General features: G+C 33.8%; 1 protein-coding gene across 6 annotated transcripts in view; it reads right to left on the reverse strand.

The window, feature by feature from the left end:
• TPR (translocated promoter region, nuclear basket protein) overlaps nt 1-23727 on the reverse strand; it is a 78312-nt gene that overhangs the window by 49568 nt on the left and 5017 nt on the right. For all 6 annotated transcript variants that reach the window (XR_004680278.1, XM_035010679.1, XM_035010681.1 and 3 more), the window contains exons 4-24: nt 22633-22729; nt 21377-21480; nt 20868-21032; nt 19676-19768; nt 19189-19269; nt 19022-19109; nt 18120-18260; nt 17611-17702; nt 17155-17352; nt 14713-14820; nt 13791-14017; nt 12996-13159; nt 12211-12344; nt 11975-12123; nt 10625-10787; nt 9244-9378; nt 8397-8537; nt 7529-7694; nt 6140-6306; nt 5017-5169; nt 4516-4632 (exon numbers count right to left, since the gene is read on the reverse strand). Coding sequence is in view for 5 of the 6 variants with exons in the window: in XM_035010679.1 (XP_034866570.1) it covers nt 4516-4632; nt 5017-5169; nt 6140-6306; nt 7529-7694; nt 8397-8537; nt 9244-9378; nt 10625-10787; nt 11975-12123; nt 12211-12344; nt 12996-13159; nt 13791-14017; nt 14713-14820; nt 17155-17352; nt 17611-17702; nt 18120-18260; nt 19022-19109; nt 19189-19269; nt 19676-19768; nt 20868-21032; nt 21377-21480; nt 22633-22729 (2883 nt within the window). In the remaining variant the exon portion in view is untranslated. The remainder of the gene's footprint in view (nt 1-4515; nt 4633-5016; nt 5170-6139; nt 6307-7528; nt 7695-8396; nt 8538-9243; nt 9379-10624; nt 10788-11974; nt 12124-12210; nt 12345-12995; nt 13160-13790; nt 14018-14712; nt 14821-17154; nt 17353-17610; nt 17703-18119; nt 18261-19021; nt 19110-19188; nt 19270-19675; nt 19769-20867; nt 21033-21376; nt 21481-22632; nt 22730-23727) is intronic.

Genomic DNA, 23727 nt, shown 5'->3' on the forward strand with positions numbered 1-23727 from the left:
GGCCTACCTCAAGAAGCAAGAAAAATCTCAAATATGCAATCTAACCTTATACCTAAAGAAGCTAGAAAAAGAACAACAAATGCAGCCTAAAGCCAGCAGAAGAAGGGAAATAATAAAGATTAGAGCAGAAATAAATCACATAGAAAGAAAAAAAAACCAGTAGAACAGATCAATGGAAGAACTGGTTCTTTAAAAAAATTAATAAAATTAATAAACCCCTACCCAGATTTATCAAAAAGAAAAGAGAAAGGACCCAAATAAATAAAATCACGAATGTGAGAGGAGAGATCACAACCAACACCACAGAAATATAAACAACTCTAAGAGAATATTATGAAAAATTATATGCCAACAAATTGGGCAATGTGGAAGAAATGGATGCATTCCTAGAGACACATAAACTACCAAAACTGAAAACAGGAAGAAATAGAAGAGTTGAACAGACCCATAACCACAAAAGAAATTGAATGAGTAATCAAAAATCTCTGAACAAACAAAAGTCCAGGGCCAGATGGCTTCCAGGGGAATTCTACCACACATTTAAAGAAGAGTGAGCATCTCTTCTTCTCAAACTATTCAAAATCTCAAACTTCTCAAAAATAGAAATGGAAGGAAAACATCCAAATTCATTCTATGAGGCCAGCATTACCCTCATTCCAAAACCAAAGACCCCACTAAAAAGGAGAATTACAGGCCAACACCCTGATGAACATGGATGCAAAAATTCTCAACAAAATCTTAGCAAATTGAATCCAACAGTACATTAAAAGAGTTATTCACTCTTAATCTCAGGAAACTAACTAAGGGTTGCTGGAGTGGTGGGGGGTGGGAGGGACGGGGTGGCTGGGTGATAGACATCGGGGAGGGTATGTGAATGCTGTGAATTGTGTAAGACTGTTGAATCACAGACCTGCGCCTCTGAAACAAATAGTACATTATATGTAAAAAAAAAAAAAAAAAAGAAGAAGATAGTAGGAAGGGGCGGAAATCGTATGGGGAGACGAACCATGAGACTATGGACTCTGAGAAACAAACTGAGGGTTCTAGAGGGGAGGGGGTGGGGGGATGAGTTAGTCTGGTGATGGGTATTAAAGAGGGCACGTACTGAATGGAGCACTGGGTGTTATACGCAAACAATGAATCATGGAACACTACATCAAAAATTAATGATGTAATGTACGGTGATGAACATAACATAATAAAATAAAACTTAAAAAAAAAAAAAGAACTATTCACCACGATCAAGCGGGATTTATTCCTGGGTGGCAGTGGTGGTTCAATTTTGCAAATCAATCAACATGATACACCACATTAATAAAAGAAAGGATAAGAACCGTATGAACCTCTCAATAGATGTGGAAAAAACATTTGATAAAGTACGACATCCATTCATAAAAACCCTCAACAAAGTAAGGATGGAGGGAACATACCTCAATATAATAAAGACCATATATGAAAACCAACAGCTAATATCATCCTCAATAGGGAAAAACTGACAGCTTTTCCTCTATGGTCAGGAACAAGACAAGGATGTCCACTCTCACCACTGTGAGAAGTGGAAGTCCTAGCCTCAGCAATCAAACAACAAAAAGAAATAAAAGGCATCCAAAGAGGCAAGGAAGGAGTCAAAATTTCAACTATTTGCAGATGACATGATACTTACAGAAAACCCAAGACTCCCAACAAAAAATTGCTAGAACTGATACATGAATTCAGTAAAGTCACAGGACACAAAATCAATGTACAGAAATCTGTTGCATTTCTATACACCAATAATGAAGCAACAGAAAGAGAAATCAAGGAATCAATCTCATTTACAACTGCACCAAAAACCATAAGACACCTAGGAATAAACCTAACCAAAGAGGTAAAAGATCTGTACTCTAAAAACTATACAATACTGATGAAAGAAATTAAAGATGACACAAAAAAATAGGAAGATATTTCATGCTCTTGGATTGGAAGAACAAATTCTGTTAAAATGTCTATCCTACCCAAAGCAATATATACATTTAATGCAATCCCTATTTTTCAGAGAGCTAGAACAACCAACCCTAAAATTCGTATGGAACCACAAAAGATCCCGAATAGCCAAAGCAATCTTGAAAAAGAAAAGCAAAGCTGGATGCATCACAATTCCAGATTTCAAGTTATATTACAAGTTGCAGTCACCAAGACAGTATGATACTGGCACAAAAACAGACAAATAGATCAATGGAACAGAACAGAGAACCCAGGAGTGAACCCACAACTACTATATGGTCAATTAATCTTCAACAAAGCAGGAAAGAATATCTTATGGAAAAAGTCTCTTCAACAAATGATGTTGGGAAAATTGGACAGCCACACATGCAGAAGAATGCAACTGGACAACTTTCTTACACCATACACAAAAATAAACTCAAAATGGTTTAAAGACCTAAATGTGAGACAGGAGCCATCAAAATCCTCAAGGAGAACATAGGCAGTAACCTCTCTGACATTGGCTGTAGCAACTTCTTACTAGATACGTCTCCAGAGACAACAGAAACAAAAGCAAAAATAAACTTTTGTGACTTTTTCAAAATAAAAAGCTTCTGCACAGCAAAACAAACAATATAACTAAAAGGCAACCTACGGAATGGGAGAAGATGTTTGCAAATGACATATCTGATAAAGATTAGTATCCAAAATATGTAAAGAACTTACCAAATTCAACACCCAAAAACCAATTAATCCAGTTAAAAATGGGCTTAAGACATAACAGATGTTTTTCCAAGACATACAGATGGCTAACAGACACATGAGAAGATTCTCAACCTCACTAATCATCAGGGAAATACAAATCAAAATTACAACGAAGTATCACCTCACGCTTGTCAGAATGGCTAAAATGAACAATACACGAAACAACAGATGTTGGCAAGGATGTGGAGAAAGGGGAACCCTCTTACACTGTTGGTGGCAATGCAAGCTGGTGCACCTACTCTGGAAAACAGTATGGAGGTTCCTCAAAAAGTTAAAAATAGAGGGGCGCCTGGGTGGCTCAGTCGTTAAGCGTCTGCCTTCGGCTCAGGTCATGATCCCAGGGTCCTGGGATCGAGCCCTGCATCGGGCTCCCTGCTCGGCGGGAGCCTGCTTCTCCTTCTCCCACTCCCCCTGCTTGTGTTCCCTCTCTTGCTGTCTCTCTTTCTGTGTCAAATAAGTAAATAAAATCTTAAAAAAAAAAAAAAAGGCTAAAAATAGAACTACCCTATGATCCAGCAACTGTACTACTAGGAATTTTCCAAAGGATAAAAAAATACTGATTCGAAGGGACACTTGCACAACCCCAATGTTTACAGCAACATTATCAATAATACCCAAATTATGGAAAAAGCCCAAATGTCCACTGACTGATGAAGGGATAAAGAAGGTGTGATGTATATATACAATGGAATATTACTCAGCCATAAAAAAGAATGAGATTTCACTATTTGCAATGACGTGGATGGAGCTACAAAGTATTGTGCTAAGCAAAACAAGTTGGAGAAAAGACAAATACCGTATGATCTCACTCATGCGTGGACTTTAAGGAAAAAAACAAATGAACATGGGGCAAAAGAGAGGCAAACCAAGTAACAGACTCTTAACTATAGAGAACAAACTGAGGGTTACTGGAGGGAAGTTTGGTGGGGGGATAGGTTAAATAGGTGATGGGGATGAAGGAGGGCACTTGTGAAGAGCACTGGGTGTTGTATGAACCACTGAATTCTACACCTGAAAACAGTATTACATTGTATGTTAACTAACGAATTTTAAAAAAAATTGGAGAAAAACAACCCCCACTCCCAAAACAAAGAAGAAATATTAAAGAACTATTCAAAATGAAACTTATGAAGACTATGTAGCAATTTGGAGGAGGCTTTATGAAATAAAGGCTAAGTATAACTCAGGTATGTAAAAATATATGTGTACACATGCATACAAACTTAAAGTCAACAAAAGGAAATGATAATTTATTTTAATATTGCATTAGATATATTCATTTTAATTCCCAATATTATATTTGGCAATAAGCGAAGGATAATTCATTTTTGTCTAATTACTTTGAAGTATCTTCCCCTGTATTCAATTTTTAAAGTAATCTTCGTACGTACATGTACTATGTACAAGTAAGCAATAAATGTGACCATTCTGCACCAAAAAAAAAAAAAATGTCACGAAATGGTTATTCATATATCACCCAACTTAAAAATGAGAACATTATTAATCTCCTTACTTGTATTCCTTTCCCATTCTATTTCAGTTTTATTCTCACTCGTATTTTTATATTTTTTCCCCATTTGTGAAGATTGATTTGTAAATGGTTATCGCACTATTTACTTTTAGCCTTCACATACACTTTTCAGCTGATCTTAGTCCAAGTTCCACAACAGTGTAAATAACTTTGCATTTCTGTAAGGTTCACCCAAATGTATTAATAATATACTCCAAGAACTGTTCCCTAGGATCAAATCTCATTTCTCAATAACTGGCTACAAGATCAACACTTACCTGTTCCTGACAGTCACGTCTGGCTTGCTGTTCATTACTCAAAGCTGTGCTTGCTCTCTGAAGAGCTTCTTGTACTTCGTTCTGAACGCTGTTGAGTGTTTTCTTTAACTCAGATAACTAAGCCAGAAGAACAACATTAAAACCAGAGTTAACTGCAAACTAATTTTTTGGTAAAGACAGATTTTAAATATCCAACTAGCCCAAAGGGACTTCTTACTAAATTTAAAAGATAACTTGATGTTATCTGCACACACTTTGAAGGTCTATATTCACTATAATACCAGTCAATGCTCGGGCAGAGGTTTCTAAAAAGCAGCACTGAGAACTACTACCATAAAGTAGTCTAAAATCCTCAAAAGAAAACATCTACAGACCTAAAGAGCAGAGTAACACATGAAACTATGGTTAAATTTGTGTTCAATCAGTATCTGCTGAGATATTAATGAGCTATTCAAATCCTTACACACATAAAAGACTGATAAGGTTAATAAACCAATTTACCTGTTGTTCCATGCTCTCTATGGCTTTTCTCTTATCATCCTGAAGTTCCTGTTTCTCCTTCTCTACTTCCATCAACTTCTTTTCCAACTGTGTCTGAAACTCAGCTGACTCTTTTAAACGAACTTCAATATTCTTACGTACTTCTTCTGTGACCTTTACCATCATTCAAATAATAGGATATAAAAATTATATACATTTAAAGTTACACAATTAGTTTCTCTAGGTCTAAACTAAATTTGAAAAGTATTAAAAATTCACATTTGCCTTGTATTAAAAAAAAAATCCATCAATGCTAATCAAAGAGTTTAAAAACATTTAAAATCTTAAGCTAGCTCTTAACTTGGCTACTAGCCATTTTTCTTTTGAAGTGAAATTTCCAGTTCCCCATTTCTCTCTCAATCCTCATATCCACTTGCTGCCAAATCTGTCCATTCTACCACTGAAAGGTTTTTTCCCCACATATCTTGATTTTCAGGACGCCAAGCACAAAAGGATCTTTTAAAACTGTGGCCCTAGACTATTGCTATAGTCACTAAAAAAAACTCTATCCTCCAATCTACTACACTTTAATTAAAACAAGTTCTGATTTTAACATGTTGGGAGAAAATCAAAAGCTCTCTAATAATCTAACAGAATATAATTTGACATTCAAAACCTTTCACATTTGGTTCTTGGTACATTTATAATTCTATTTCTCATTATTTCATTTCACAAAGTCAATACACTAGCCAACCTGTTCTCATCTGAAGTCTTTTTTACTTGGCTGAGGGTTCTTACTATATGGAATTACCTTCTACCTTTGACTATCCAAATGATACTTTTCTTTAAAGACTGAAAAAATGCCATCTCTCTCGTGAAGTCATGCAGGAGATAAATAACCTTACTTCCCTCCCATTCACACCAACATTTGATCTGTACCTTTCTTACAGCAATTATACTCTCCTTTGTTTTATGAATTTTGTGGGTTTTATCTGGCTTATTAGACTTAAGTACTTTTAAGGTGTAAGAGGTAAACACAATGATGTCACTTGAAATCACATTTACTAGAGTGCTTACACACAGCAAGCTCCTAATTAAAAAAAAAAGTTAAGTGCATTCAAATTGAATTTAAAATTGTATATACCTGTTTTTCCTTGTTAAGAGATTCTTCTAAACTAGTAACCATTGCTCGATACTGTTCCACATTACTAGTACTTGTTTTAAGTCTCTCCTTCAAATCATTAACCTGCTCTTCTGCCTGCCTTAGCTGACTCAGAAGATCATCCACATCTTCTTTGTTGGTAGGCTGACCTAAAAGATTTAAGAGCTTCCTTAAAATTAACATTTTAAATGACATTAGAGATGACTATTATCTAACAATTTGTGAAATCAGGATTAAGGCTCAAATGTAGAAGTACTTATCTAAAAAGTATACTTCATCCCATGCTAAATGCCAAAATAAAAACAGGTATTTTGTTAGATATTGTTATTTCTTCTTCAAAATATCAAATATTTGAAATCTGCTATTACAAATATTACAAAGATCTTTAAAGAGAAGAATACTAAATATTTGTACTAAACTGAGGGAGCTACTTGAAGATACTACCAGGTTCTTAATTTATTATTTAAACACTGCTTACTCTAAAACACTAAATCTTAAATCATTCAATTCAATTTTCATCCTAAAATCCATGGGAAAGGAAGAAATTGCATATTGAAAAGGATGTTTTCTTATCATTTATCTGTAAGAAAGCACTATTGACTACTGAAAAACTATATAACCACTATATCTTTATGTATCATATACACATATATACATAAACACATACATACCTATTATATCATTTTTTAAAGGTTACCTGGACTGAAGGCTTTGCATCTGAAATGGTGTATTCATAGAGAAGCATAATGAAACAAATCTTTTACCTAAGGCTATCAATGAACAATGATTATGACTACTACTCTAAAAGAGACCAAACAAATCAATTATTTCTGTAAGTGAGCAGAGTTGTAACAAGGGAGAGTTGAAAATTCAAGTATTAACTCTCCTCAAAGGAAACATTTTAAAGTATCAATAAATGGTTTCAACAACTTGAAAACTAGAGCATACCTTGGTCAGGTGCCATACAGAAGTATTCTGAATCTTCTGAGTCTGCAAATTTATTAATTTAAGCCTAAAACCAAGCTTTACTATATGAAGAATAAGAAGGTTTTTTTTCTCTTTTGCTATTATCTGCAAAGAATAGGCTATTTATTTACAAGATATGTTATCAGCCTAAAAATGTACTTTACTGGGGCACCTGGGTGGCTGTCGGTTGGGCATCTCCTTCGGCTCAGGTTATGATCCCAGGGTCCCGGGATGAAGCCCCAAGTCATGCTCCCTGCTCAACAGTCTGCTTCTCCCTCCCCCTCTCCCCCCTGCTCATGCTTGCTTGCTCGCTCTCTAACGTGCTCTCTCTCAAATAAATAAAATCTTAAAAAAAAAAAAAAAAGGGAAAAAAAGTACTATCAGTCTACTTAATTATTGATTTACCTTTACCAGTTCTCTGTGAGGACTGAGAAGCAAGCTGGACTTCCATATTACTGAGGTGCTGTTTCAATGTACCAATTTCCTTCTGAGCATTTTTTAGTAGTTCTTTTGTGTTAAGATGAAGATTTGTCTCAGTATCCAGCTGTCTCTTTGTATCTAAAAGTTGAACCTAAAAAGAAAAATACATTAATCCTGTGAACACTATCTTTAGGTTCTTAAGTAACTAGAGGTTCACATTATTTTTTTATAATACTTTAAACTCTGACCCAGATAGAGTAACAGAAACCAGATCTGAATAACAGAAACCAGATCTGAAATAACTGGAAAAAAAAAAAAAAAGTCATCAGTGCATACATGTGACATTACCCTAGGCAGGGTTAAGAATCATCCAAAGAGACTGGAGTGAAGAGTGTCTGGTGTTCATAGAGAGTCAGGAATAATGCCCAGCAGCCAGACTGAAAACACAATTCACTGGACACTGGGACTGAAAACACTTATAATTCATTGGACACTGGGATTAGTATTCAGGAAGATCTCACCTTAATAGTGGGGAATAATTATAGACTGAGCATTGTTTTGGGAAACTAATAAATCATAAAAAGCAAGAGAATCAAACTATTTTCAATTATTGCATCCTAGAACAAAACCCAGGATTTACAAGAATATAAAAATATCTAGCACCTAATAGGATAAAATTCACAATGTATGGCACCCAACCAAAAATTACTAGGCACACAAAGAGGCAAGAAAAACTTAACAGCTTGAAAGAAGTCTCTTCAAAACCATGTTTCAATAGGAGATGGCGGTGTATCTACATACCAGCTTCATTTCTGGAAATAAACAATTTACAGAAATTCATAATACGACTCACATCTAGATTTCTAGTAAGTGTATGCCTTTGTTCCACCTCATTTTCCAGTTTCTTCTTTAGATGAGATATCTCATGTTCCAGTTTTTCAATCTGGTTATTAAGCCTTTGTTTGGTTTCTGTTTCAGATCGCTCTAATATTCCCTAAGGTAAAAAAAGATTTTTGGTTATGCTTAAGAAAAAAGTTAAAAAAGCAATACAAAGAAAATTAAAGGCTACAGAGGATTACAGGATTACAACCTATTTCTTAAAGAAGTTAAAATCTAGAATATTTACCACGAATCTTTTGACATTTTTCATATTACAATATTTATTTAGGGGTCCTGGGTGGTTCAGTCAGTTAAGCATCTGCCTTCGGCTCAGGTCATGATCCCAGAGTCCTGGGATTGAGCCCTGCATTGGACTCCCTGCTCAGCAGGAAGTCTGCTTCTCCCTCTGCTCCTCACCCTGCTCTTGTGCTCCCTGCTCCCCCTCTCTCTCTCAAATAAATAAAATCTTTAAAAATATATATCTATTTAATAAAGAAAAAAGAAACATATTACAAGAGTCATTCAAATTTCCTGAAATTTTAAAAGAATTAATCTTATAAACAATTAAACTGCACAGGACTCTGTAAATATAGATCTGAGGATGAAAACTGCCAAATGCACAGTTTCAATCATTTCTGTTTCAAGGTTTTATTCAGAATATTGACATGTCCTAAAATAAACCTCAAAACTCATTTATCATCATTATGTGTGACAAAAGTGACAGAAAAATTTTCTAATTAAGAACCCAAGAGGATACAATGTTAAAACTACTTAAATTTAACTTCGAAAATTTTTTTCTATGGGTGTTTTTGTCTGTTTACCTGAATTGTCTGCAGATTAGTCAGCAGCAAGTTTTGCCCTCTTTGTTCAGCTAATAAAGACTCTCTCTGCTGAGAAAGACGGACTTCTGACAATTTAAGCATTTCCTTTTCCTTTTTCAAGTTTTCTGCTCTTACCTTGAGGCAAATACAAATAAAAGAAAAAAATGCTGCAAACTAATGTGTCAAATGCAGTAACACCATTATAAAATTAAAATGACATTTAATTACTATGTATTTCTTAATGCTAATTAGAGATGAGGACATCATTATATAAGGATTTAGAACTCTTTGAAGTTTCATGTGTTGAAATATGAAGCAAAAGTTATTAGGAATATCAACAGATCAAAGGAAAAAATCTTGCAATTACCACATTTATGATTTCTCTGCTCTTAACAAATCAGATTTTAGAACAAGCAAAAAAAAAAAAAAACTAAAACATCAGAGTAAAAGAAACAAAACTGCAAAATTTTGCTATAGTCACACCTACATACTACTAAATTACTGAAGTTTTAGAATCCAAACTTGGTTTCTAAGTATCTGAGAGTGCCGAATGATTTATCTCAGCTTTTTTTTTTCCTCATAAAGAGTACAATTTGATCCTCAGATTTGGGAGGCTGCTCTGAAAATCAATATCCTCAAAGTATTCACATTTACATAATATATCATAAATAAGCAATCATAAAACTTACTCCACCAGTTTGAAAAAGTGATGCCTCCATTCCCCACAAATGTGTGAGTACGTAACAATGAAAGAATGTAGCCAAAAGAATAAGAACACCTAAGTTTAAGTCCCAACCAACCAGATCTTTCATGACTATCCTAAACAGGACACTTAACTTTTGAGTGTTTCTCCAAGGTAAAATGGGGGACAACTGCACCTTGTTCACAAGTAATGATCAAAAAGTTGTGAGTAACTTTATAAAAAAGTAAAACATTATATAAAATTCATTAAGAATCCGGTATTTAATTGAAAGTACTGTCAATTTCTAACAGGCATTTGTATTCATGTTGAAATTCAGAAATATAATTTAATGCTAAACTTTTATACTGTCTTTTATCAGAAATGAGCAAGAATGAATGAAATATTCATTTGTCTTTGTTGTAACTGGAGAAACAGTGACTTACAAATTTAATATGAAATGGAAGACTTGTAAGGAAATCTTAATCCAAAAAAACCAAACTTTTCCCAGGTTAGTTTGGACAGAAACAACCACTGGATTGATGCACAACTGGATATTTGGAAACTATGTAATAAGGACTTCAAATCCACAAACCTCTCAAACATCTGTATCATGTCAACCAGTAAAATCAAAGTAATAACTAAAAAACAAATGTCAAATGCAATTTATAATGCAAGTCAGAGGAGGGAAATTGGTCTCACTTCCGCAACAGCTAGCTTTTCATTTGCTCCTCTCAAATCCTGCGTCATTGTATTGATGATCTGTTCCTGCTTTTGAGTTGTTGCAGTGAGTTTCTGATTTCTCTCATGTAGGGATGTGATTTCTCGACGATATCCTTCAACATTATCTTGTAACATTTCATAACTTACGAGAGAAAAATAATTCTATAAGCAACTGAAATACTATATCCTAGGTCAGTGCCTTAAGGAACTTCACAACAGCTTAATTTCACATGAATAATAATATGAGGGGCGCCTGTGTGGCTCAGTCTGTTAAGCGTCTGCCTTCGGCTCAGGTCATGATCCCAGGGTCCTGGGATTGAGCCCCGCATAGGGCTCCCTCCTCAGCAGGGAGTCTGCTTCTCCCTCCATTCATGCTTGGTCTCTCACTTTCTCTAATAAATAAAATCTTTGAAGAAAAAATTTCAAAAAACCAATGTGAAAAAAGTAGTTTGTATAATAATGTAAAATCTTCAACTCCAAATTTAATAGTTAAATTTAAATTCTAAATAAGCTTTAAATTCTACTTTCATGTTGAATTAACTTTTTAAGCTAGTTCATTTATAAGAACTTTAATCACATTCAAAACAATGCCAATATAATGTTGATATATCAAACATCCACCATGATACGGTATGCAATTTAAGGTATTTATGCATGGTTAGAGAGGGAGTTTTGCAGATCCTTTAGCCTCTATAATTCTTCCTAATTTCTTACGTGCTTGAAAGCTTACAGAATGGTTGGCTACAGCTATCAGCATGGGAAAAAAAAAAGTGCTTTTACCTGGGGTATCAAATTGTTGGACTGTATGGAGGAAAACTACCTGCCATATCCTGATAAAAACACAGTTTTTTATCATGTAGTATACACAGGAATAAATTTTGTCCTAACCCGCTAAACTAATAACTATAAAATGAGATTTACTGTTATTCCTTTATAAATGACCAAGAAAGTGAATTTTCCCAAAATAATCTAGCACTTGCTTCTCTTCTAGAGAAGGCTGAATGAAATTTGTTCATATACCTCTCATTCTCTGATGCATTTATAAATAATTAAGTCCTACAGAAACAACACATCCTTCAATCTCAGGAAGGAAAAGTAGCAACATTCCTCACATCAACTTCAACTTTCTAAATAAATATCTGGACTCCTTAGGAATGCCCAAGAGAATCATAAACCAATATTAAGAAAATGAACCCCCACAGCTTCTCACCCTAGAGTATGGTCCACAAATAAGTAACACTCTTGCAAATTAATCCTTGAATTTGATTCATTTGAATACTGAAGTTTAGACTATTTAGACTATTAATTTTTGAACAACAGAAAATTTACCGTTTAGAAGCAAAGTCTAGTTGTGTAGAAATTTTGGTGTTTTGTGATCGCAAATCTGTAATTTGATCCTGAAGTTTCTCAAGCTGCTCATTTTGTATTTTTTCATTATCTGCCTTTTCTTTTTTGTAATTCTCAAAAATTTCCTGCAACTGAATATTGGAGAAATTATTAAAAGATGACAACCTGTGTTCTCAAAGAACCCAACCCAAGATAAAGGTGTAATGATGTGGTTTCACCTGTTTAAGGGCAGCCCTGGCTTCTATGGCCTCTGCAGACTCAATTACAGGTACTGGAGCAGGAGTGGAAGCAGTCTGGGATGTACTTGAACGTTTTGGAGTTGATGCAAGAGAAATATCATCTAAGCTTGAAGCTTCAGAAATGTAAGAAGAATGATATAACATTTCTTATTACAAGTATCACTACCAAAATAAACAAGTTAGACTTATTTAAATGAAATGATAAGATTATAGAGATTATGAGAGAAGAAATCTACTAAATAACCTATTAAAATTATTTTTGGTTTTTGGTTAGAGACAATATTTGCAGATGAAATGTTAAAACAAAACTTAACTAAAAGGTCATGGAGATATAATGTACAGCATGGGAGTATGATCAGTGATACTGTGATAACTCTGTATGGTGACAGAGGGCAACCAGACTTATCGTGGGAGTCATTTCATATTGTATGGAAATGTCAAACCGTCATGAGGCACACCTGAAACTAATAGCATATTGCATGTCAATTATACTTAAAAATACATAAACACAGTAATTCATGGACTCAAAGATACACATTTTTCAACAATGGCCAGCATTTCTTCTTTCTTAGTCATTCCTAAATAACTATATGTTTTAGACTTGGTGATGTTATGATCAATCATATATGGTAGTTAAATCTGTAGTTACCATTCAGTGGAGTGGACAGTGCTTATGATGTTGCAAAATCTACTCTACAATATACATTTAAAAAATATTTCCCAAAATTACTTAAAATTTTTTAGGATAATATATAAAAACCTACCTTGTAAAGGAATGGCAACTCCTGTTGTTTGTGACAACAAAATGCGGTACATGTCACGCTGACGAACTATGGAATCAACAAGCTGCATTTGATGTTGTCGTGACTCACGGAGTTGTTCTAATTCAGTGAGGGCATTCTCAAGTTTTAGCTGAAGCTCAGCAATTCTGCAGAAAAAGAAATAAGTCTATTGCACATGACTGAGACTGAGAGGCAGTTATAATTTCAAACTATAAACTAATAAACATTTTACCACCTATCATATTAAGCATATTTTTGTCTTTCTTATCCTTTCTTTCTTCTGCTGGCATTTTAAGAACCACTTTTAAAATCTTCACCATACAGGACTCAGGTACTTACCAAAGTCATCTGAAAAATCTATTTGCAAAAATCAAACCAGTTCCACTCAGTCCAAACCCCAGTCTCACTTTTATAGCCATTGCTCTTTCTCTAGCACCAAACACTTTTTTGGAAAAATTTCGTTACTCTGCTTGAGTAATTCTACATTATCTTCTCCCCAAAGTCTGGTCTGTTCCCTTAAACCCAGGCTAGGTCCTCATCTCTACACTCCCAATGATAGGCTTCTATCCATTACAGCACTAATCACATGAACTAAAATTATCTACTTATCTATTTTATTCTTACGATCAATCTCATTCATAAATTGAGATCCCAGAGAGTAAAAATGTTTTTTTTGTATTGTCGCTCAATTTTTTTTAAGTATACAGCACGATTAGGGACACATAAGAAATTTTCAATAAACATTTGCTAAGCAAACCAAGGTAGTCAATTGCTTACTTGGATGAAGTTGTTTCTTGTTCCTCTCTTTCTCTGGTTTCCCCAAGTTCTCTAAGGGCCACTAAGAGACGTTGATTTTGCTGCTGAAGTTCTTCAATATTTCTATAAGATACTAGATGCTGTGATATTACTTCAGATGAACTACTTATATCAGCAGAGCTTACTTCCTCATCACGAATTACATGATTACCCCTTGCTTCTTCAAGTTCCATTAAAAGCACTCTAATCTAAAAACAAAGTTTTAGTTTGTTACCAAATAGTATTGACTTTGACTCTGGAAATGTTTAGAATAGAAATCTGCAAAATTTTTCATAAAGTATTACTTTATGAACACCATCAGTTAGTATTAAATTATTTTAAAAATATTAAGATTATTGTTCTAGATACTAACACCTAAAAAAATTTTAATGGGAAAAATTATTTTTCATTTCTATATTATCTTATTTATCCTTGAATTATTCCATTTATTACAACCAGTAGTTACAATCTGAAAATTTATCAAACACTTAAAAAAAAAAAAAAAAAAGGAAGGGCTACAAAAAAGCAAAAAACAATGACTAGGCTACAATTCTGCTAGAGTCGTATTCCTAACCGATGAGAATTTCATATGCAGTAGTTCTTTTTTTTTTTTTTAAAGATTTTATTTATTTATTTGACAGAGAGAGAGACACACAGCAAGAGAGGGAACACAAGCAGGGGGAGTGCGAGAGGGAGAAGGCTTCCCGCGGAGCAGGGAGCCCGATGCGGGGCTCGATCCCAGGACCTGGAATCATGACCTGAGCCAAAGGCAGACGCTTAACGACTGAGCCACCCAGGGGCCCCCATATGCAGTAGTTCTATCTTAGATACCTGCAAACAGATTTAAACATTATTGGGCAGTCTGTTTAGAAAAAAAATAGGAAAAGAAACAAAAAATTCTAACCTGTTGTGAAAGATCTTTTATTTGTATTTCCATCCTTTGATTGTCTCTTTCAAGCACAGATGAATGTTTGTTAGCTTTATCAGTGTCCTCCTGTAATCGCTGAATCTCCTTTAAAATGTAAATTAAAGTGAAAATTCTGCATGCCCTTCTAAGATCTATACAAATGAAGCAGTTATATGAATAACAAAAATATACAGTGCTCAAATACCACAGTCAACTGATAAACTAAAAACATTCTATTTATGATATAGTAGTTATTAAAGAGTAATTCTCTACAAACATGAACACATATATTTCTTAATATCTCAAGTACTGCTCATCATGTTTATCACTATGTGCAAACAGCGGAGAATCTGCCACTTCCCTCCCAATTAACTGTAAACTACAATCTTACAGCCATACCAAATTAATACTGTGTATCAAATGATGTCACAGACATACTCTCAAAAGCTGTGTTAAGAGGAAAATAAAGGACTATATACAATGCCAATCATTTCTACTCTACTTAAAGAGAAATAAAGATCAAACGAAGTAAAGAATGTTGAATAAGACTTGCTTGTATAAAAAAGGCATCAGGAATTACTTCTAAAGCAGCAGCCAATGGTACGAGGCTGTTAAAAAGACACATTATATGCAGTGCTTTGTTACTAAGTTCTGCATCCTAGTATCACTAAGGATTTAGGGGCACAGTTTTAAGAAGCCTGATAAAAAGCACAAAATATGTTTGAAATCTTACGTTTTATTTCAAATTCATACAAATTTTCCTTCTTAATGAGCTGCTTTTACATTATAATGTCTTAAATACTATCCAAGTGAAACATGGCTCATATTTATGCTGGTGTTTCAAGTACCTGAGTACATTGCCCTAAAGGTATGTATACGCTAATTTCAGTAGAAACAAGTATGTGACACAATGAAGGAGGCAAATATTCATGAGAGATGGCAATTATACAAATCTGCTGAGTTCAAAATGGGATTCACTAAACTGCTAAGGAAGAAATAACTTGGTTATAAGACTCTAAGTATCTAACAAATGAACATCAAAGAACCTAGACTGGAGGACACATGATGTATGTTATGGACAGAAGATTCTGTTATAAAGAAGATACAGAAATTATCTTTAAATTCTTTGCTAGTTTTGAAAAAAGTATGTAAGGGATTTTTATTATTATACCCTACATTAGTGAAAAAGGAACAAACAGGTTTTTTCCAGAATGAACATATGCTATTATTTGAGCCTGAAAGCCCTTGTACCTCACTATTCTCTTCAGACAATAAGCTCCAGGAAGAACACTCTCAACACTGAGAAACTTGAGAAGATCTAATTATACTCAAGGGACTTCTTTTCAAACCACGGGGGGAGGGAGGGGTGTGGATATTAAAAAGCTGACAGTCTGTTAGATGTCATATGACTCAGGAGAAAAAGACCGTTAGATATACCCAGATTTAAACTGACATCTAAATTGTAATACCAACAGCAACAAAATTTTAAGTTTGAATTAAGGATACAACTTATTTATACTATTTTTTCCCAGGGAAAAAAAATTTATCAGTTTAGGACAGCAGATACAAAAGGTTAGTGAATTTCCTCAATAAAATTTGTTTAATAAATCTTGAGTTCTTCTCAGTATTAAGCTGTACCCTAAAACCAAAATTATGTCAATATATTCTTTTTTAATTATTATCTAGTAAAAAGGAATCTTAAAAGGTATTTATGAATTTCTTTGGTACTTCAAATTTACAAAGGAAGAGTAACAAAACAATGTATACAAAAGTTTGCCAAGTTGTAAAATGTTATAAAAAAGGAGTTCTTCCCTATGGGCAAGCATTACCACTTCTAGACAGAGTATCAGAACTGTCTGACAAAGAATGACTATGACAAATTTACAAGAGTTCTATTACAAAGACAGATTATTATTTTAATTTCAAGAGTAGCCCATGGAGATTTGGCTATTCATCATCCACTACAGATTCCTACAGAAAACATCCCTAATGTCTTAAAAAAAAATAGAAGAGGCTCCCATAATTTTAGCTGAATAAGAACATTTCATGATTATAGGAGTTTAATAATGTAGAATTACCCTATCACTGAAAAGCATAATTAGCTTTTTCTGACTCAAATACTTTATTTTTTTAAGAGACAGAGAAGAGAGAGAGACAGAGAGGGTGAGAGAGAGAGGGAGAGTGAGCACGCACAAGCAGGGGGAGGGAAAGAGGGAGAAAGAGAATCTTAAGCAGGCTCCACACCAGATGGAGCCCGATGCAGGACTCGATCTCACAACTCTGAGACCATGACCTCAGATAAAATCAAGAGTTTGGACGCTTAACTAACTGAGCCACCCAGGCGCCCCATTAAATACCTTAATTCTAAGAAAGAATTACCTCTTAAATCATTCCTCATATATATTTTTCCCACAGTTAAAATTTAAGAATGGAACCAACCTTCATAGCTTGTTCAAGCTTCACAGATAAACTTGCCACAGCTTTCTGTGCACGTTCATACTCCTCACGCTGGCGTTTCAAAATTGGTGCTTTGGCTTCAACTTCTTTCACTATTTCATCTAGATACTTATTAATTCTTTTATTCTCTAGTTTCTCCAAAAGCAACTGATCCTGAGTTTCCACATAAGCATTATACAGCTGAAAGGAGAAAAAGGGTTGTTTCAAACCTAAGCATAATAACAGAAAAATATAATCAATCTAGCTTCATAATAAATATGCATTAGCACTTACATAAAATGGAAATGTTTCCTACATGTTGCAAGAATCAGGAACCAAGAAAGCTTTTCTTAGAATGATCCATTACGTATTAGATGATTTTAAGAATAATTTTCCTGAGCATTAAATTTCAGCAAATTTCCTTTTGAAGGAGAAAGTAAGATTTAATACCATTCTTACCTCAGTTAATTTCATGCCGGGTTTCACTATCTTAGCTACAGCTGCTGCAGTAGGAGACATAGCTGCAAGCTCTTCTTCAGATAATATGGCTCCTGTGCCAACACACAGAAATCTAGTGTATTTCTGTAATATTTCACACTAAAGGCAGCAATTATTTTTTCCAAGACGAGTAAATGTGACACCTACTAAATATTATATATAAATTCCTATGCAGATTTTAAAATATGACATCAAATTGTCACATAACATAATCCAATTCTAAAAACCATGCAGTAAGAACAGTTAAAAATGTTCTAGAAATTGACACACAATTATGTGTGATCAAATGGTACTTATATTTGACAATATAATAAAGATATGAATAGGTATTAATTTTATACTAAAAAAACTTGATGGAGTTTCCTACATCACAACAAGATAGACAAATATATTAGTGGAAATTAGTGAGAACTATACAGGAAGTCCTAATATTTCATTCAAGTCATTAATAAGCATCTATTAATCCATACCTTTACGTTTTGTGGCAGAAAGCAGGTCATTTGCATTCTCTAATTCCTTCTCCAGTTTTCCTATTTTCTCAAGCATTTCTTTTTCCATTTGATCTTTAGATTCCTCCACTTCTAAAAGATGATCTTGTATTGCTTTATTGGCTAAAAACATTTTTAAAGACAGAATATCCAAACATACAATTAAAATCTTGGAGTTTATAAAATGTAACAGCATAGTCATTATTTTTCCCTTCAGCAGACATTAAATTCTAGACAGGCTATGGTTGCCAGTTATCCTCTGAAAGCTCTTGCTCTACTTTTAATTCCTGAATGTCCTGGCCTGCTGAATCTACTTCTCCTTTTGATGTCTCATCCGTGGGGAAAATAAGGGAACTCAAAGTAAAAAAGTGGCTCTGAGTATCTCCTTGGTTTTATTCTGATCTTTAGTCTAGAACACAGAAAATAACTAGAAAAGATCATATAAACAACTTATATTACACTAGCAAAAAAAACCCAAAAACCAAAACCAAACACTTGCATTTAAAAAGAATACATGAAAATCAGACTTTAAAATATACAGTTTTTAACCTAAAAAGTGAGGCTTATTTATGGATTAAGAGAATACCCAAACTATAAACCCTTATGTACTTATCAAAGAAAAATTTCCTGTTAGAAACCAGACTGTATATACTATTTAAGATGAAAAAAATCAGAAAAACAGTAGCTTACTGTATTTTCAAATATCTTATCTGTTGAAAATATAATTCAGAGTTTCTTATTCCAAGATTCTTTCTTCTATACCAAATTTTGTCTCTAATAAGATTAATCTAACTTCTAAATCCAATAATCTACACAAAGGTAAAGAAAAAAAATACCTTTTATCTAAAAAACAAAATAATCTTCCCATAATTAAAAAATCTTACCTTCTCCAGCTTCTTTCAAAAGTTTGTGTAGTTCATCCACTGCTCGGGTCAGTTCATTGCTCTTTGCCTCTGAGTCATCAGCAGCACTCTAAAATTTAATCTTAAAAAGTTACTGGACACCCAAAAATGCAACATTAGGACACTAAAATGTGTGGTTGGGCATTTACCTTGTATAGATTAGAGAGCTTTATGTGAGCATTTAATTCATTGTGGAATTTCTCTTCCATACTGGCCTGCTGTTCCTTGGCCTACAAAAAAGACCCAATTACAGCAGTCTCGTTTGAACTGAATTTAGAATGCTTATCGAACGTTAAGATAAAAAAAACAATTTGTAAAGAGATAAAAATTAACATCAGTTTCAGGATAAAGATGAATTACCTTAAAGTTAAAATACTGCTGATATCTTTATCTTAAACTGTAATACTTCAATGATATTAAAATTAACCATACTCATTTTCAGACAGTACTTTGGATATAGCATGTGATTGCCATTTTTGAATCTAGCTATTTCAGCTTAGCTACAGCGTATGAGAGTGTTCTGGCCATTTTATGGTATCAGAAACCGTTTAAAACATGAAATCATGTAAAAAATAATAGCCTCATAAGTGCTTTAATATTTTTGGAAAAGAGAAATTTTAAAGTGGTCATCTCCACCTCTTTCAGTTTGGTCAACAGCTCTTCTACATGTTTTTGAAGATTTTCATTTGATGTTTTCAAGCCATTCATCTGTTCTTCCATTCTAGAAACCTAGAAATAGAAAAGTTGGGTGAAGAGAGGAGGTTGTATTAATACTAACATTAATTTGATATGAAGTTTAGCTGCCAAATGAAAGCAAAATAATGCCCTACACCCAAAAAAGGGCTTCACATAAAACATGTATATTTAAGGGACGCCTGGGTGGCTCAGTTGTTGAGCGTCTACCTTCGGCTCGGGTCATGATCCCGGGGCCCGGGGATTGAGCCCCGCATTGGGATCCCTGCTCGGTGGGAAGCCTGCTTCTCCTTCTCCCACTCCCCCTGCTTGTGTTCCCTCTCTTGCTGTGTCTCTCTCTGTCAAATAAATAAATAAAATCTTTAAAACAACAACAACAACAAAAAAACATGTATATTTAAGAAAATGAAAAATAATAGCTTACGGAACAACACATTTGGATTTAGCTCACAAAATTTACCACCACTTTTAAATATAACTTAAAGATACATCAAAAGAGAGTATATAGTATCAAAATTCATCAAAGAATATCTTAAAGTATTTATTTAAATGCATTTGGTTCATTTCCTAGGTCAAATGTTTATGAATTATGTCTTCCACGTTTCTTTTTTTTTTTTTAAGATTTTATTTATCTGCGAGAGAGAGAATGAGAGACAGAGAGCATGAGAGGGAGGAGGGTCAGAGGGAGAAGCAGACTCCCTGGCTGAGCAGGGAGCCTGATGTGGGACTCGATCCCGGGACTCCAGGATCATGACCTGAGCCGAAGGCAGTCGCTTAACCAACTGAGCCACCCAGGCGCCCCATCCACGTTTCTAATATTATAATATTTACTTCGGTACACCCTGGAGTACATTTTTTTTTTTAAGATTTTTATTTACTTATTTGAGAGAGAGAGAGAGCACGAGCTGGGGGAAGGGCAGAGGGAGAGAGAGAGGGACAAGCAGACTTCCCTCTGAGCAGCGCAGAGCCTGACTTAAGGCTCGATCCCAGGACCTCGAGATCATGACCTGAGCCGAACTCAGATGCTTAACTGACTGAGCCACCCAGGCACCCCTCACCATGGAATACATTTGTAATAAGCTGGTACACAAATATAAGTTTTAACCAAAATGAAAATAAAATTTTACTAACTTACCTCCTCTTTTTTGTTTTCAAGATTACATTTAAGTTCTAGAATCTCATTTCCTTTTTCTCTGCCAAGAGCCAGAAGTTCATCAGTTTTAGTTTTTAACTCTGTATTCAGCCATGTATTCTGATTATGTAACAACTCCTTTTCTTGCTCCAAGCGTTTTTCTCGATACTAAAGATATCCAAGAAAATAACATTTACAGTTAAAGACAATATATGGCTAGTTAAAAGATTTTGCCTGTAGCTAAAGAACACAAGCAGAATCTTAACAAAAGAAGTATTTGCATGCATTCTTAACAGAAAAAGATGGTCAGATAAGAACTATAAGAAACTTAAATATCACGTAAACAAATAGTTCAATTAAAACTGTCTTTATGTTTAATTATTTTCCTGACATTAAACAAAAACAAAAACACAGCTTTTAATCACATTACTGATCACTTGCTTATACTTAAAATTTAAGTACGTTTTAAGCAAAAATTGTATTTTGTGCATTAGAAATTATTTGTTACTTGCTTTAACAGAAACGTCAGAAGCTTGAAGTTCATCCAGTTTTAACTGCAGATCACCCTTTGTGGCATTGCTTTCTTTAAGTTTTTCATTTAGACGTTTAAAATCCTCTAGAAAGGTCAGAAGAGAATTTAAAAATAATGACTAGTTAATGCTCAGAGGAACCAAACATCGAAGATGCAGCTCTAGAAATACAAGCATCTAATGCAAGATACGTAGTTCTCAACCCCTTAATTTGTTTTTGTCATACTTAGTTACAAATTTAATTTTCACAAATGATAAGCCAAATTTGTGCACCCAACCCAACATGTAAATTATACTGGTTATTTTATTTTTAAATGCAGTATCTTAAGCTAAATATACAAATTCACATTAATTTTCCTGATATATACCTATAGATCTATTAAAATTTCATAAATAGCCATTTGTTAAGTTAAAAAGCAGTAATACATATAAAAATCTACTCAAAAACAGCCAGAATAATACATGTTTAATTTTCTTTAGATTCCTTACACCAAAGTTCTTATTAAAAAAATTATTTTAATTTTATCTATCACCAGCTGATCAACATCACCAGTAAATACTCTGAAGTAACTTAACTGAGACTGGAGAAGTATAGTTACCTAATTGAATATTATTGTAAAGCAACATAAACAGTTGAAAATTCTATTAATAAAAATAAAAATCTTAAAAAATTTTATAAAAGGAACCAAAGGGAAACTGATACCATTACACTGCTTAAGAGTCAGGTTCACCTTAATATATCAACTACATCATATACTATATACTATGTATCTATCTTACTTATATTACTTAGCTTATATTCCTGCCTAACTCCTTCAGTCCATATTTTTAAATATAAGGTTTTCTTTCAGGTTCCTATACATATTGAATGTTTATGGACAGGTTATACACCAGCAAGTATGTCTGTGTTAGGAGTCCAGCCTCTACAACTGAATGAACACTTAAACTGCTTCCAATTTGATATTATAGAGAACACTGAAGTATCTTAGCATGTAAACCTTGGTCCAAATTACAACTGCTTAGATGTTTTTCATTTGTGTATACTTGTCCAGACACTTCTTTAAAACCTTGATAATGATCTAAAGATAAATGAGTGGGAGAAACAGCAGGCTATTACACTGAACTATATGCTGAGCTATGACAAATACCAGCAACAGAAATGGACTGAGGATTAACTCCTAGCACTATTAGAAGAGAGAGGAGAGAGTGGAGTTAGAGGTTAAAGTATTTCTTCATACCTGTTAAATATTCAAGTTCCTGAGATAGTCTCTCATTGGTTCTAACTAAGTCTCTTTTCTCAGCTTCTAATTCTTCTTTCGTCCTTGTAAACTGGCTCTATCATATAAAGGAGAAGCAAAATATGTTTAAACTAAAGAACTGTGTTCAAGTTCCAACTCAGAAATGTCACTTTAACATTAGCTGTAGTTTAAGAATGGTTGGTTTTCTTTCTCTTATAACTTAATACATCAGAAAGTTTAAAAATTACCTGTAATTTCAACACTATTTATATTTTTCATTTTTAAAAATTATTTTCATAGGCTTATGAAAAAATTTCCCACGTCACTATCACTTGGAAGTGCCCTTGTTACTTAAACATGCCTTTGTAGAAAATTTAATTTACTTCTAATTTTTTGCTGCCATAAAATGCAATTTTATGGGTATCACTGCATTTACAGGTTGGTTCAAATTATTTTTCAAGAAAGAGCCCTAGAAATGGAATTATTTAAAACCTTTAATATATTTTCTCAAACTGCTTTGCAGCAAGACAATGGCAATCAATATGTTTTGATTCATAAGTGCCAATTTCAAGCCACTCCATGTCAGAAATGAAGATCATTCTTAAGGAGAAAGAAATCAATGTTAACATGGGGAGATCAAAAATAATTACCTTATTGTTTTATTTACATTTTTCTGATCACAAGTGAAGTAGAGCAACATTTCATATTGCCACTGACCATTTGTGCAGCTTCCCGTTTTTTTTAATTCCTTTGCCCATTTCCCCCTTGAATGATTTTTCTTAAAGTATGAAAGTATTCCTATATTAAGGATCCAAATAGTCATATTTTAATTGAAAAAATACTTATTAGTGCTTTATTTGTGTTTTAGTTCTTTTTATGCAGAGAATTTTAAATTTCTATTGGATTACGTCTACCACTTTCCCATTATAAGTACCTTTTATACACCAAGTACCTTTTAAATTCAAATCAAACACAAGTTTTTTTGGTTCTGTTTTTCTAAACACAAGTTTTTAAAAAGCAATGGCAAGAGTCTGAAGTTCTTTCCAGTTAGAGAATCACTGACTATGACCACTTTATTAAACCAATGGGTAAACA

Source organism: Mirounga leonina, unplaced genomic scaffold (genome assembly GCF_011800145.1).
Source record: "Mirounga leonina isolate KUSES-001 unplaced genomic scaffold, KU_Mleo_1.0 Mir_154, whole genome shotgun sequence".
In the NCBI taxonomy this organism is placed as follows: domain Eukaryota; kingdom Metazoa; phylum Chordata; class Mammalia; order Carnivora; family Phocidae; genus Mirounga; species Mirounga leonina.